The 14,891-nt window shown below is 34.5% G+C and overlaps 2 protein-coding genes across 7 annotated transcripts in view; one reads left to right on the top strand and one right to left on the bottom strand.

Moving 5' to 3' along the window:
- LOC106791014 (trichohyalin-like) overlaps positions 1-3,976 on the top strand; it is a 31,571-nt gene extending 27,595 nt beyond the window's left edge. For 3 of the 4 annotated variants that reach the window (XM_014756337.1, XM_014756338.1, XM_014756339.1), the window contains exons 3-5: positions 381-2,877; positions 3,288-3,459; positions 3,673-3,976. In XM_014756337.1, coding sequence (XP_014611823.1) covers positions 381-2,877; positions 3,288-3,459; positions 3,673-3,933 — 2,930 coding nt within the window. In that variant the 3' untranslated portion in view covers positions 3,934-3,976. The remainder of the gene's footprint in view (positions 1-380; positions 2,878-3,287; positions 3,460-3,672) is intronic. The other variant, XM_014756340.1, reaches the window with a different exon arrangement.
- LOC106791015 overlaps positions 1-13,575 on the bottom strand; it is a 60,576-nt gene extending 47,001 nt beyond the window's left edge. Inside the window, exons 1-2 of one of the 3 annotated variants that reach the window (XM_014756341.1) lie at positions 13,016-13,575; positions 6,897-6,998 (exon numbers count right to left, since the gene is read on the bottom strand). In XM_014756341.1, the coding sequence (XP_014611827.1) occupies positions 6,897-6,939 (43 nt within the window). In that variant the 5' untranslated portion in view covers positions 6,940-6,998; positions 13,016-13,575. Of the gene's footprint in view, positions 1-6,896; positions 8,053-13,015 lie in introns of those variants that run through there. The other 2 variants (XM_014756343.1, XM_014756342.1) reach the window with 2 other exon arrangements.
- Positions 13,576-14,891: the final 1,316 nt, after the last annotated feature.

The following is a 14,891-nucleotide window of genomic DNA, read 5'->3' as shown; positions in this document are numbered from 1 at the left end:
GTTCCAGATAGGTTTAACGATTAGAGCAGTTGCCCGGAAAACGAGGAAGACCCGGACAGGTTCGAGTCCATGTCCGGTTAACCTAACGACTCAATCTTTTCAATGGATCCTGCGGTGAGAATTAATGAGAAATGCATCAGATGAAATTTCGACGGGGGAATGACTGAGAGAAGAAAAACATTAGATAATTTAGATTAAATTAGATTAATTGGTAATAATGCCACAACGTAGAAAATCAAGTAATTCGTATCTAAAACATTAATTTCATCTTAAATCGGAAGAAAATTTGGTTATAGAGGACTAGGAACAAGGAAGACAAAAGATAGAAAATCGAGGGTCTTAGAAAAGATAAGGTCGCTAATTATGTAAACTTCTTTTAGATTATCCGATAAGAAGGAAAGCTTACGATAAGGATAGTACCGGAGGAAGATCGAAAAATGTTGGTGGTAGGAAAGAATTCGATGAGAATAAAGGTAACAATGATTACGTAGTTCCGCCAAGCGAAATGGACGAGCCCTTCGTGGCGGATGAAACGTTTAAGGACGAGGGTCCTGGTTCTGTGGAGATATACAAATTGGATTTGTTCGAGGAGAAGAAACCTCAAGTTGGTCTGACGTCGAATGCAAAGGGAGCAATAGTAGGAAATTTGTTGACGGGATCGTTAGCAGCATTACCGACACCGGTGACTACGACGACATCGGGGACGATGAAAACGAGTAATAACAAAAGTAAGGTGCCGAAAAAAAGTTTTCGGCACGGTTGGAAGCTTGAAAAAGCGTCGAGTGGGCCGTTCAAGTCAACGATGATAACTACGACTACGAGTGGTAAGAGCAATAAGGACGAAAAGGACCTTCACGGTGGATCGAATTTCTTGGATTCGGAATTAAGGTCGGAAGTACCGACTAGCGTCGAAGCTTTCGGGGTGGGAGGCGTGCCCGAGTTACAAGTTGGTTGCGAGGGTCTGGAAGCTGCTGGTGGTGCTTCTCCCTTTTCCTCCTCCTTTTCCTCCTCCTTTTCCTCCTCCTTTCCTTCATCGTCTTCTTCCTTTTCCTCGTCGCCTTCTTCTTTAAAACTGAAAAGATCCGTCGAGAATACGAACGTACGAACCGACGGGGGACGTAAGGTCGATCATCCAGCTCCGTTAAACGTCGTTCCGATATCCCTTAATCTCGACTACGATTTATCTGCCGAGAGTTACGAGGAAATGGACGAGCTTTTGAAACTGAAAAAGTTTGAGAACGAGCCAAAGAGAAATAAAGAGAATCGGGGGGACATAGATGCGACGCTAGATGATTTTTTGATTAAGGATAGAAATGTTAAAGAGAGGTTACCGGTAAGGGGCGACCTTGGCAATTGGGCCGAACCGACAGGGGAATCGATTAAAAGGGATAACGACGACTCGAAAGTTAGAAGGGAAAGGAGTTCAGGATCCGACGCAGGGACGAGTGGATACGTTTCGAGTTTAAAGGGTCCTTCTCGAAAGTTACTTTGGCACGACACTGACAACGAACAAAGGGAATCCGATTTATGGGGTTACGGGGAAGACGAAGGCGTAGTGTCCAGCGACGAATTGGATACCGAACAAAGAAGACGACATAGATTGGAACATAGAAGAGAAGAAAAGAAACAAACTAATGATACCGTCAATAGTCAAATCGATAAGATTAGAGAGGACTACGAAAGATCGTTGGAACAGCAAAGACGAAAGCAAGAGGAAATATTGCGTAGGTTTAAGGAACAAGAAAGGAGAAAATATGACGAGGATAGAATGAGAATGGAAGAATTGCGTAAACGAGAGGAAGCAAGAAGACGAGAGGATGAACTTCGTAGGAGAAATTTCATGCCGGATGACAGAAGGGATTTTGATAATAGACGAAGAGAGTTGATGGAAAGGAGAAGATTGGAGGAAAAGGAAGAGGAGGAAAGAAGGAGACAAATCGAAGAGAATAGAAAAAGAAACGAAGATATGCAACGTAGGAGGCTGGAATATCCTCCACCATTGAATTGGATAGATCGGGCTAGAAACGTAAGTAGGGAAGAGGAGGAACGTAATCGGGCTGTTCAAGAGCAAAAATTATACGATTATGAAAGAAGAAGGCAAATGTTGGTGGAGGAAGAGAGAAGGAGGATGGAAGAAGAAAGAAGAAGAATGGAGGAAGAAAGAAGAAGAAGAATGGAAATAGAGAGATCGAGAAGTAGAGAACGAGAGGAAAAACGAAAGCTGGAAGAACGAAAGTTGGAAGAACGAAAGTTGGAAGATTACGTAAGGAGGAATCAACCGGTCGATGTTAGAGCCGATTGGCAAAGAGGAAACGAGTGGAACGTTTCTCAAAGATGGAAGGAGGTACAAGAGCAAAGGAAAGCGATCGAGGCTATCAGGCAAATGAATAGATCAAATAGATACCCTTTAAGTTCGGGATATGAAAGAAGACAGCACGGTCCGTCTGCTCCGACTTACGTCAATCCTAGAAGCTCCTTGGACGAGGCTAGAAGAAGACAAGAGGAAGAATATCGACGACAACTGGAAGAAGAACAAAGACGTAGAATGCTCGAGGAGGAACGAACAAGAGAGATTGATAACAGGAGGGCACAATCGAGAAGATACGAAGAGGAAAGAAGGAGGATCGAAAACATCAGGTTGCAAGAAGAAAGAAGAAAACAGCAAGCGATCGAGGATCAAAGAAGACGTTCAGAATATTCGGTTAGAGTTAGACCGAATCCTGTTACATCGGCTCCAGCTTTTTTGACCGACAGAAGGGAGGATACTGAAAGAATGAGGGAACGACTGAGAGAACGGGAAAGAGAACAACAGAGGATCAGGGAGGAACAAGAAAGGAAAAGACAAGAAATCATACGACGGCAGCAGCACGAAAACAGGTGACACATAGCTAATTACAAATCATATTTTTCTTTCTTGATAGAAGCATTATCAAATTTTCCCGCATTAATATCAGTTTTGGGTTTCGTCTTATTACGGCTGTATGAGAGGGTTTGAACGCGCTAGGTTGGTTACTCATCGTTTATCATGATATTTACAATGACTCCGCACTCCGTATTACGTTTACGCAAAGAGAAATAGCAAACTGTTATCCGATTCTTGTTGCCCGAAGCAAACATATTAGGAACTAACATCAAAGATTTTAAGGATAATGTTGAGACAGTGACCAATCAAATTTAATCAGCCTAGCATGTTCAAACTCTTATAGGTATGATAAAGGAAAACCCATGATCGCATATCGTCGAATTAATCGAAAATCTAGATCTTAACTTATGTTAACCATTTTTAGCGCTAAAACTCAATGGGACAGAGAAAATTACAGAAGAGTTATGACAGAACAGCGCAGGCGGCAAGAAGAAAACAGATTGAACGCGTTACCAGTCAGCGCAAGTATAATAGTTCGCAAAGAAGGATCCTCTTCTTATCCTGCGTTCAATTCGAGAAACAAATTTGTATTCCCGGTGAGCTATCCATTTGTCTGTCAAAGTAATACCTGCTTCCTTCTTCTTTGATATATCTAATCGTTGATACAACTATAGACGATTGAAACTTTACATTGGTGCACCGCGTTGTAACTCTAACTCTAATTAATATTGTATGACTTTATGCTATACGAGGAATGAATATTTTAAGAAAAAAATTCAAATAATAAATTACAAATTTTTGTTAAACAGGATCAATACAACAAGAATACAAAGGTGGCTCAATTTCCATCAATTTCTAGAAAAACAACAACCGGTCCTAATCCTTGCATTTGGGCTGTCGTTCAATGCTGTCCAGTCAACGCGAATCGTCTTCTAAACTGTTTTGAATCACTCGGTTGTCCTGGAGTCAATTGGAATCCTAATCCCTGCAGAGCAGAAATCGAGGATGCTGCGAGAGATGAGGTTATGCGATTTTACAATTCCAATCAGGGAGAAGAAAATTATAAATAAATGACACACCACCGAAACTTTGGTAAAATCGAATCAACTTTTAGATAAATATCATTTTTCTTTCTTTTTTCTTTTTCCTATTTTCCATTACTCTTTTACACTGCGAAGACAGATAATACCTTAGGACAGATATTATTAATTAATGATAAAAAAAGTTTAGATGAAATTTTTCTTTTCTTTTCTTTTTTTTTTTTTGGATATGCAATTAACGCGAACGCATGAGCGATCGATTAGTATTGACTCGCGGTCAAATTTTCATATATTGCCGCAATTAATAATTAGATGTACGTATATATAGTCTAATATATTTTAATATATATATATATATATATATTATAAATAAATTCTATATTAATAAACAAACACAAAATAATATTAACGATACGTGCAACGATAATGTGTCACATTACGCTGAACGTTTTTTTTTTAGGACTAACCCTAAGTCTTATAATTATTGTTTTTCGTATGTAGACGATAAGCTATATCTCTGCAGCTTCCTTATATGTGATATAGATAATGCGACTCGATTCAGTGTAATATATATATACAACGAATATTTATATATGTAACATATGTAATAAATGGATTTCTCAAATCGTCCGATCATTTTCGTGGTAAAAACGTTAATCGCAATTTATTACGATCGTTGACATCGTAAAAAAGAAAAGTATGAAAAGATTTTCTAAACAATTTTATAATTATCTAAAATCTTATATCTCCAATGTGTGTGATTTATCAAAAGAAACTACTATCTACCACTTTTGTGAAACAATTGATAAGAAAATCACGGTTTTACCGAGTGAGAACGAATCCTGAGTAATCTTAAAAGAAAGCTACCAAAGTTTCCTTTCTTTTTTTCACCGAAGCTTGCAAGAAAACTGTGAAAGACAAAGAAAAAAAAAAGAAAAAGTTGAGAGTGAAGAGTGAAAAAAAAAAATTGGAAAAGAAAATAGTTCGACGTCGGACTCGACTAGTTGGGTGTCCAGGTAAAGTTTCAAAGCTCGTTCCGATTCTATTTATCACTTCGTCTTTTATTTCCGTTCGTCACCGTCACCGTCACCGTCACCGTCACCGTCACCGTCACCGTCACCGCCACCGTCACCGTCACCGCCACCGTCACCGTCGTCTTTTTCGTTGTCGTCGATAACGAGGCCATTCAACATTTAAGAGCTTGCTAACGTTTCCCGTCCCAATCAGCCACATTGTACATATATCCGAAAATGCATCCTTCCAACGAATAATCCAACTGGACGATCACGTACTACATCGTGGCTTGCTCAAAAGCAAATACGATCTTTACCTATTGACGTACGTAATCATTTGCCCTAATGCTTCAATCATTTTACACTATGTTCTTTACTATCATTATATCTCGTCACTGTAAACACCAATAACATTTCTTTTCAAACAAATTTCTTTCTTCGGATTTCTTACGACACATTGAGATAAAAAGAAGTACTAAAGATTAAAGTGACTAATGCATATAAAAAGAAAATATTTCTGCATAAAAAATGTCCATAACCTGGTTGTGAATCATAGTAATCATGGTAACGTATCCAATAAATAAATAAATAAATGTATATGCATGTGCACTGGTCAAGGATAACAATTTTTTATCGCGTATCGCGGTTAAGTATATCTCATAGTTCTTAGAGTGCATGAAAAGGAAATAGTGCAACGAAAAAATAATAATCGAAATCGATAAATGTAATTTTGTAGAAAAACGAAAGCAAAGGAAGCAAGAAAAGTAAAACATTGGACATTTAGCAAATCAGATAATGGGTTGGAAGACATATAAATGACATGTGATCTTGATTACAAACGTTAGAAATGTCTTAGGAGACATCTCGAAGCATACATACGAAATCCAATATTGTATTGCTTCCCAAAGGAGAAACAGAGAGAAATTCTATGGGAAATAGGACACCAATGTATATCTGTAAAATAGAAAGGATGGGAAATGTTTTCACGACAGGTGCAACAACGCTACTCGAAGAATCTTGAAAGCTATTGTTTTATCTCTTCGATACTTCCTTCGATATACGTTTCTTTCCATCTTCTTCTATTATTTCTTTCTTTTTTATTATTTCTTAACCATTTCGTATTTTTTCGTCAACAAATTATCGTTACTTCACAAATATAAATTCAAAGATTTTGATATGACGCGAAAGGGTGGGTTGAGAAAAGTTTTGAAAAACTTTGTTCTCTTTCATTTTTTTCAAATAGAAACTATTCCACTCATATATTCAGCATACAGAACGAGTAATACCATACATTTGACGTTACATAATAATTTGTTTATCGATCAAATAAAAAGTATTGAATTCTAAAGGGTTAATAGGATAATAACCATTGACTTTATTCGATTAAAAAAAGAAAGAAATTGGACGAAATTGTTTGCGGTTATAATACGTGAATGACCACAGACTAACGGAGAATAAAAATAAAAAGGAAGAAATAGAAGAAAGAAATAATAAAAGAGAACGTCCGATGTACTGTGAAACGATAACCCCGAACATCGCCACCATCACCACACACTGTCAATTACACTAATTGCCAATTCGCCATTCAGTTTCATTGGATTATGCATAGGAAAAAATGATCTGCCAATGACATATGGTGACAATAAACAAATATCCACCAATTTCTACATCTGTTTAATTAATAGGATTCCCTTTTAACGCTCGTTAATGATCATAAATTCGTCGTCGAACTAATTTACAAATAAATTCATTCGTTTTCGTGCATTATACATAATCCTTCGAAAATATTTATTGCGAGAAATCATTTGACTAATTAATGAAATGTAATACAGGATTGTCCAAATATTCCTACCATAAAAAGAAGACAAAAAATGAAAAAAAAGAAACGAATAAGATGAGAAGATGGGAAGAAAGGATCCTTTTACGAAAAGTTAGTTGAGAAAAGAAGAGTGGTATATTCCGTTTCTCAGGTGAACTCACCGTCGCTGCGCTGTGCTATTCCCCTTTTATCGCCCTTTCCCATATTTTCTTCTCCTTCTGACCTTCTTTAAGACGAGACGACCCACGTTCTTTTGCTCTCTCCTAAAACCCAATTGGAGAAATGGTTTCGTTATTCTTCGCAAATACGCTTAATACAATCCCATTTGTATGTGTGGAACAAATATCAAGAGAATCTAATAATGTACGAGTTCGTATCTTTACTATGGTGCAATCAAGAAAAAAAATATAATATTTGTCATTTAATTTTATTATAAAAGATGTTGCAAAGTATTACGGTATAATTTCAGGGATGGTTTCGGTACGACAAATATCGAAAATATGACTATATAAATTTTGTTCTCGTTTTGGAGCGTTAAAACCACTATTTCAGTTATACTCACATATTTGGAAACCATCCAGTGTATATATCTTTCCATTTATAGTATTTACAACTATGAAAATAATGGTAATTTCAAAATCATATATATATATATATATATATTCCTTTTCTTTTTTTTTTTGTATAACAATTATTAAATATTGAATTTTTTATATATATATTTTTTCCTCTTTCTCATTTTTCATAACAACGATCGCGAAAACGGTAGTAATTTAAATCTCGTAGATATATATCTCGTATAGTTATATACATATATGAAAATGTCTGTTTTTTAAACATACACGTAGATAGATAATTGTACAGCAACGTTAGTTGCATTTATTTTCATCGGTGGAAAAAGCTCAGTACGAAGCTTTTATCCGGAATATTCTGATGTAGAGGTAGAACGGTACGATAAAATGTGAGATACAAATTGACATGGAATAATGCGATACGGTTCTTCGACCGTCCCGCAAAAGGTTCATGTGGCAGGAGTAATATTTCCTATTTTTCCGACATTTACATGTACGCGTAAATACATATACATGTTTTCTCACTTCTACTTACAGTCAACAATTTCTACCTATGCTTTATGTACTAACTATGCATATAAATAATACATAGATAGATATCTACATATCTATTGTACAAATTTACTCTAAGCGTATTGTGAAATACTTTGAAACATCTAGTTTACATTGTAATCCTATGAAAACTAAATTAATCATAAGCTTTATTAAACGTCTCAATGTTTATAATATAATCTTGCGTTTTTTCTTTTTAAAAACTTGTTAATTATACTACATCACATATTTCTACAATTATCAATGCAATCTAAAAAATCAAAGATCCTTCCATTCCACAATTACATATTCTCAAGCCTATATTATTATCGAAATGAAAAGTGAATAATATACGAAATTAAAGGGAAATGGTTTGTTAGTGTTTTTCTAAAACATGGCAAAATACTTTCTTCCTGCTTTTCTTTTCTTTTTATGAATATGAAAACGACAAGAAGAAGGGTATCCCTTCTATTTCAAGTGGTACACGCGTCTATCAAAGATGTAATAAAAAGAAAATGTAAAAAGAGAAACACAACGAAAGAAGAAAAATAAAAGGAAAGAGATGTTGAAAGTGAGGATGAAAGTGGGAGTTGAGGTGGTAGTAGTAGTGGTGGTGATGGTGGTGGTGATGGTGATGGTAGAGGGTCGCTTTTACGATCGGCACTGGACCCTGATACGAACACGTTCTCTCATCCTCCTCGTGCTAACTGCTACGCTCGAAAGCTCTCTTTTTTTTCCTTCTTTTTTCTCTTCTTCTCTTTTCTTTTTTTTTTTTTTTATATGTACGTCCGATGGATCGATCGTTCGGCAGACACCGACAAGGGGTTCCCTAAACATTGAAACGCGTTTGCCGATCAATGACTTTCGGAACCCGCTTATATTACTCTTTCTCTCTCTCTTCGAATACCACTAAAAGCAAAGATTTTACCTTAGACTTTTCTAAAACTAGTTTCCATCGCGTAAGCATTTTTTCCTTACCCGAAACGAATATACGTGCTCTTTTTACGATAATTCCATATTAGATGAATTAAATGAAATGCATTATATCGAGTTAAAACACGCGCACGTAGATTAATTTTTTATTATCTGTATCATATTCTTTTAATTTCACGAATTATCTTGTATAAATAAACAAACAAAAAATATCTAATATAATCCTTTGAAGTTCATTGAACGCGAGCATATACACACACATATCTGCAATCGCGCACGTGCATAGGTGCATAACAAATTTGATCGCAAACTACTGTAGAAAAATATTCAAACGTATGTATTCTATTCTCTCGTATGTTTTATTATTCGCATATGTAACCCGTATATGTGATCGATAAAAAACGGTACAAAAATACGAGAGGAAAAAAAAAAGAAAAGGAAGAAATAAAAAATAAAAAATAAAATAGAAAAAAAAAGGGAGAGAGAACATTTTACTCTGCAAATGTCGTTGATGGTACTTGAGTACGATAATTCAAAACGAAATCATAATTTCTTTCCCCGTCTAACCTCCGACAAGATATTCTCTGCACGGACGCGATCGTACATCACTCGAAGATAAAGCTTTCCACCCTTTTGCTTCTACGAGGTAGTATAATAAAAAGCGGCCGCCATTACGAATCTGCTCGCTCTAGCTCTCCATTTACAAGGTAACGCAGAAAAAAAAAAGAAAAGAAAAGAAAAAAAAAAAAAATATTGCGGGAAAAAGTTCCGTCGATAATTTTGTCTCTCTCTCTCTCTCTCTCTCTCTCTCTCTCTCTCTCTTCGTCGTCATATTTTGAAAATATTATATAAATATATAGGTAAAAAGAGTGAAGCAAAAAATTTGACCGATGCGAGATCATTTGGAAAATTAAATTACATATTTTTTTTACTACTAAATTAAACTTTCTCAACTACTTTTTATTTTAATATAAAGAAAAAAAATTAATTAAGTACGAATCATTTTAGCAAATTTTTACAATAACGTAAACTTTTGATTGACCGATGAATTTTTTTCACTTTTTTTTTTTTATACAAAACATTGTTTCTATTTTTCAATTTTTTTTCGATTTTTATCATACTTCTATAGAAGAGTATTCAACTACGTGTACTCATATATTATATTCTTTTTTGAGAGAGAGAGAGAGAGAGAGAGAGTCATTAAAAGCGAGAAGAGCATCGTATCGTCGTTCGCAAACGTTGTTAACAAACAAAGGAAGTACCCGCGTGTGTTACTTGTATATACGTGAGACGAATACTCACGAATAGTTTGAATACCTCGCGAGCGGTGTTTCGAGGGTCAAGGAACTACGAGCAAGAATTCCACTTGCGTTATTACGGAGAAAAGCTTTTAGCCTTTCGCGTTCTACATTGTTCGTTTGTTTAAGCTTTTTGAGAAAGCAATAGAGAAAGAAAGAGAGAAAGATATTATAAAAAAAAATAGCAATGACTTTTAGTTAAGATCGTCATTCATTTATAACTTCTGCTTCTTTAATTTCCTTCCATCGTTGTATGCAACCAACAATTTCATTCACTTGCATGATGGCATATTCGTTTGTATATACCATATAAGTTATATAAAAAGCTACAAACCATTCGATTTCAAATCGAGAATATTTATTTTGAAGATTTTCATTGAAAAATCAAAATTAAAATGAGAAAAAATTTGATTTCCATAGCTTATTTTATTATATTCCATTTTTGCAATTGTCTTATATTAATGATCAGTAATATAATTAATATTATTTCAAATTTTGTTCGGATTTGAAGGATTGGTGTAGTTTCCTATATAACTCGTATTATATATAAATAATAATACGTGTATTAAATATTTATATAGACTTTTGTAGGAAACATATAAAACATGTACCATTGCATCCAGTTTAAAAAATTCCACTCGAATCAAGTAAGGCTCGTCGAGGAGGAAAAACAGGAAAAGGAAAAGGAGGAAAAGACGACGACGACGACGACGACGACGACGACGACGACGACCATTGAAATGCCAAAAGAGAGTAGGAACATTTGCCCTAATCTGAGAGCTATGACAAAAGATAAAGGAGCAAGAATAAGTCCTAAGAAAGATCGTACAAGAAAGAGAAAAAATTCTTTTCGCGTGTTTCCTTCGATATAAAAAAGTTACTAAAAAGAAAAAAAAAGGGAAAAAATAAGAAGGAGGAAAGGCCAAAAAAATGATATAAAATATGATACCCGTATTCCAAGTATTTCTTCTATGTTCAAAGAGAACTTTGATGTAGCTCTTTGATATGTGTCCTGGTAAGACTCAATGTCTCCATGAAAGAATAATAACCCATGCAGAAATTCATCCTACACTCTCCCCTCTCTCTCCAAGGAATTTTGTTTTATATAATGTTTTAAACATAAATACCAAATGTGCATAAAAAGGCTAAAAGTTTAGAAAAAATTAATTTTTTAAATTATCAAACTTTTCAAGACAATCTTGTTTACGAATTGTAAAATTGCAAGCCTCACTTGTAACGCTACAAATCTAAATATTAATCTAACAAATTTTCTAAAATAGTAATTAATTTTGAAAATCATCTATGAACTTTCAACCCACCAAGAAATTATAAGCAAACCTTGTAGAAACTTCCAAAGAAAGAGAAAGAGTGAGAGAAGGAGAGAGAATATATATTTTTGATTAAAAGAAAAACGTTTAGAATTTACAAGTTTTTTTTCTCGAAATATCTTAAATGTAAATGCTTATGTATATATGTATATAGGTGGTTCGTATTCGAAATATTTCATTAATTATGCATACGCATTTATCTTTCGTTTAGGGTCGAAAGTGCGAAGGAAAGGAATAGGAAAGTGGAAAATGTTGAGAATTTTCACTGTAAAACGTAACTCTTTCTAAGAGTTTCAAATGAACGAGATTAAGGTAGGAAGGAAGAAAGAAAGAAAGGAGGGAGAAAATAAAGAAGAAAGAAAGGAGGGAGGAAATAAAAAAAAAAGAAAGTCTCTTAACACTTTTTCGATCTATGTCTAACACGAGGATGCCTTTAAACGTTTGAACCTTACGAAAATATATTGAGAGAACTATACGAAATATATTAGTATGGATATCAATAACTTTGTGAATTGGAATTTAGCGCAAGTAAGATTTCATCTTCTCGTTTGAGAGAAACTTATTAAAGCAGAGAGAAAAGGGAAGCAAAGTTAGTAAAGGTAGATTCACTAAGAATATCGTGGGAGCGAATACAAGAGGTTCAATTTCGCGATCGTGCCAACGACTCGAATGTAATCATTAGAGTCTATCTAGTCTGAAGATCAAAGACGCTGAAGTTTGATAAGAGTCTATCAATAACATTACTTCGTCACCTATAACGCGATAAGAATTTCAAATGAATTCTTAATAACTTACAGGTGAACGTTAATTGACAATTAAGTGAACACATCATAGATAGAATTTAATATAGACACACAACAACGATTAATTTATAATATTTAAAATGTAATCATCAATTTTATCGAGCTATTACACGTCGTACTAGGTTTTAATAGAGTAGTATAATAATCCCAAGTAAAACGATAAATCATCGTTACTAGGTGTACATGCATACATATGCCGTTATGCTTATGATTCCGAAACGGACCTAGCTTCAACAACCGAGAATTCGTAAATTATTCTCATTGGTCTATTCCATCTGTACTGGTCAAATTATAGTAGGGTCGTCAAATTAAAGAGAGAGAGAGAGAGAGAGAGAGAGAGAGGAGAGAGTGGTTGGTTTTGGTAAGACGCCTAATGGTGATCCGAAGCAAATGCAAAGATATTAAAACACCGTGTCTGTAGCAATCGAGTTAAATATAATCTTTCTTTAATATATATTATCTTTTCATTTAATGATAATTAAAAAAAATGAACTACCTGTATTCCCTCAAGAGGTATTTCTCTATTCTTTGTAGTAAACTTTGATAATATACCATAAACGTTATATCGATATTCTTTAACAGGTAGATAACGAGACTATAAGAACTCCGGTATACATAAATGCACGTATGTATCGTTTCGTTAAATGGTCAAACATACCAACCGGGTGTGTCTGAGATCGATTTTATATCTGTAATAGCGATAGACATTTATAAAATTGATGAAATAGAAATCGTCCGATTCGTGATAAAAAAAGGTACTTTGTGATACGAGAGCGGAATCGAAAGACGCGCGACGTTGTTAATGTTTTACTCACCTTTATCCCGTAATAACATTCGTCGCGGAGGTGTCATCGAGAATTTCTAACGTTTTACCCCCTTCAATAGGAGCGATTCGTAACGCGACGAGAGAGAGAGAGAGAGATAAAGAAAGAGTGAAAAAGTGAACAAGTGGAAAAGAAAAAGATAAAATGGCTGTAAATATATAAGACAATTAATCGAATGTTCTACGTGGTTTTATCATATCAAAGATTCCGATTATGATCGATTAAATAACAATGATAATAACACGATAATGAAAGCGATTATTACGATTTAGGACGCGACACCAGGAATTTGGACGTTCAATTAGACGAATCTAAAGGTTCCTTTCGCGCAGAACCCTTCTTCTCTCACTCTCTGGATCGTTCATTATCTCCGCGTATCTAACTTCTTCCGTTTTTCTATTATTCGTTCACCAAAAACCGAATATCTAATATTTATCTTTTTCCTTTGTTTCCCCACTAATGGACCGCCCTATCAAATGTACATATCCCTTGCCATCTTAAATTTCACGTCCCGCAGGATGTTCAGACGTGAACACGTTTCGGGACCGGCACCGACTAAACTCCTGTCGAATGACGACCCGTAGGACGATCGTGTAATTCCGGATCCTGCGCTCACGATTATTTTAGATCAGCGACGCCACTCTACGACTTATAACATAATCTACAACTCCGATGGTAATGGTTTTTTCCTACAATTCGTCTTATCTTCTAACGGTCACCACGTACAATCGATCATATCAATTTTATTCCTAGATACGGTAGATATTTCACTATCAAAGTGCAAAGTTATCGACGTTATTAACCATAGAACATCCTATTTGCAACAGTTAATATAATATTTCACGAATAAAGCAACTATTACGTCAAATAAAGAAATTGCATATGTTATTTATATATTGAACTAAATATTTCTCGAAAATATTACAATACCGACATGTGGTATATTTTCTTGAGAGGGAATTACAAAGTCGTCCAAGTAGAATTGCATTACAATTCTGTTCGATAACTAGACGAGACTCTGGTAATCACAAAAAAGTTAAAATAGAACCACAACAGCAGAAATAAATGAATAAGTACTCTAAATTGCTCACTAAATGTTCAATCAAAATCCATATAATTGTTCACTTGATTAATTATTTATTTAATTAGTTATTGATAATTGAAAAATCGAAAACGTTTTTTCTCATTTCTAAGCAAAGCAATGATGTTTTTTATTGTCCTTTATTTTCAATCAATTGTTCACTTTATGTTATTTATCGTTAATTAGTTGAAAATAATGATTACACTTTGAATAATTATGAAATAGTGACGTCATTAAACGATATGTTATATGCATGCGCATCAACAAATTCAAGGTGCAAGTGCACTTAGAAATAAATGAAAGTAAAGTAAATAAACCCCCCCCCCCCTGCAGGGAATATATTTAAAAGTGATTTCAAAAGTAACAACCTATAGGGTAGTAAAAAGAATTAGATTAATCGTTCATAATGTATAAACAATAGATAAATATTTGTTCATTTTTTTCTGCTGTTGCGATTCTATGCGAACTTTTGTTACAACTGGGACCACCATTGGACGATAGTAAGTACTTAACGCGATGACGATACAATACTATCAAAGAATACACTATTCTTTGATAGTATATATAATATAGTTATATTGCAAGAAATTGTAAAATGATTATATTTAATTTTTAGTGTCTAAATACGTGTGTGCCTTCAGAAATGCGTTTTTTATAGATATATATTTTAAAAAGTAGAAGACAATCAAAACGAGTAGATGATAAATYCAACGATGATCACCTGTAACAAAAAGCAAACTATATTAGTCATACAGTCAAGTAGTGATACAATAGCCTGACATATTA

Source organism: Polistes canadensis, unplaced genomic scaffold (assembly GCF_001313835.1).
Source record: "Polistes canadensis isolate GaletaPanama2010 unplaced genomic scaffold, ASM131383v1 scaffold_278, whole genome shotgun sequence".
NCBI classification, from domain to species: Eukaryota; Metazoa; Arthropoda; class Insecta; order Hymenoptera; family Vespidae; genus Polistes; species Polistes canadensis.
The sequence above is the reverse complement of the archived record's forward strand: the minus strand, read 5'-3'. Positions and strand labels throughout refer to the sequence as shown.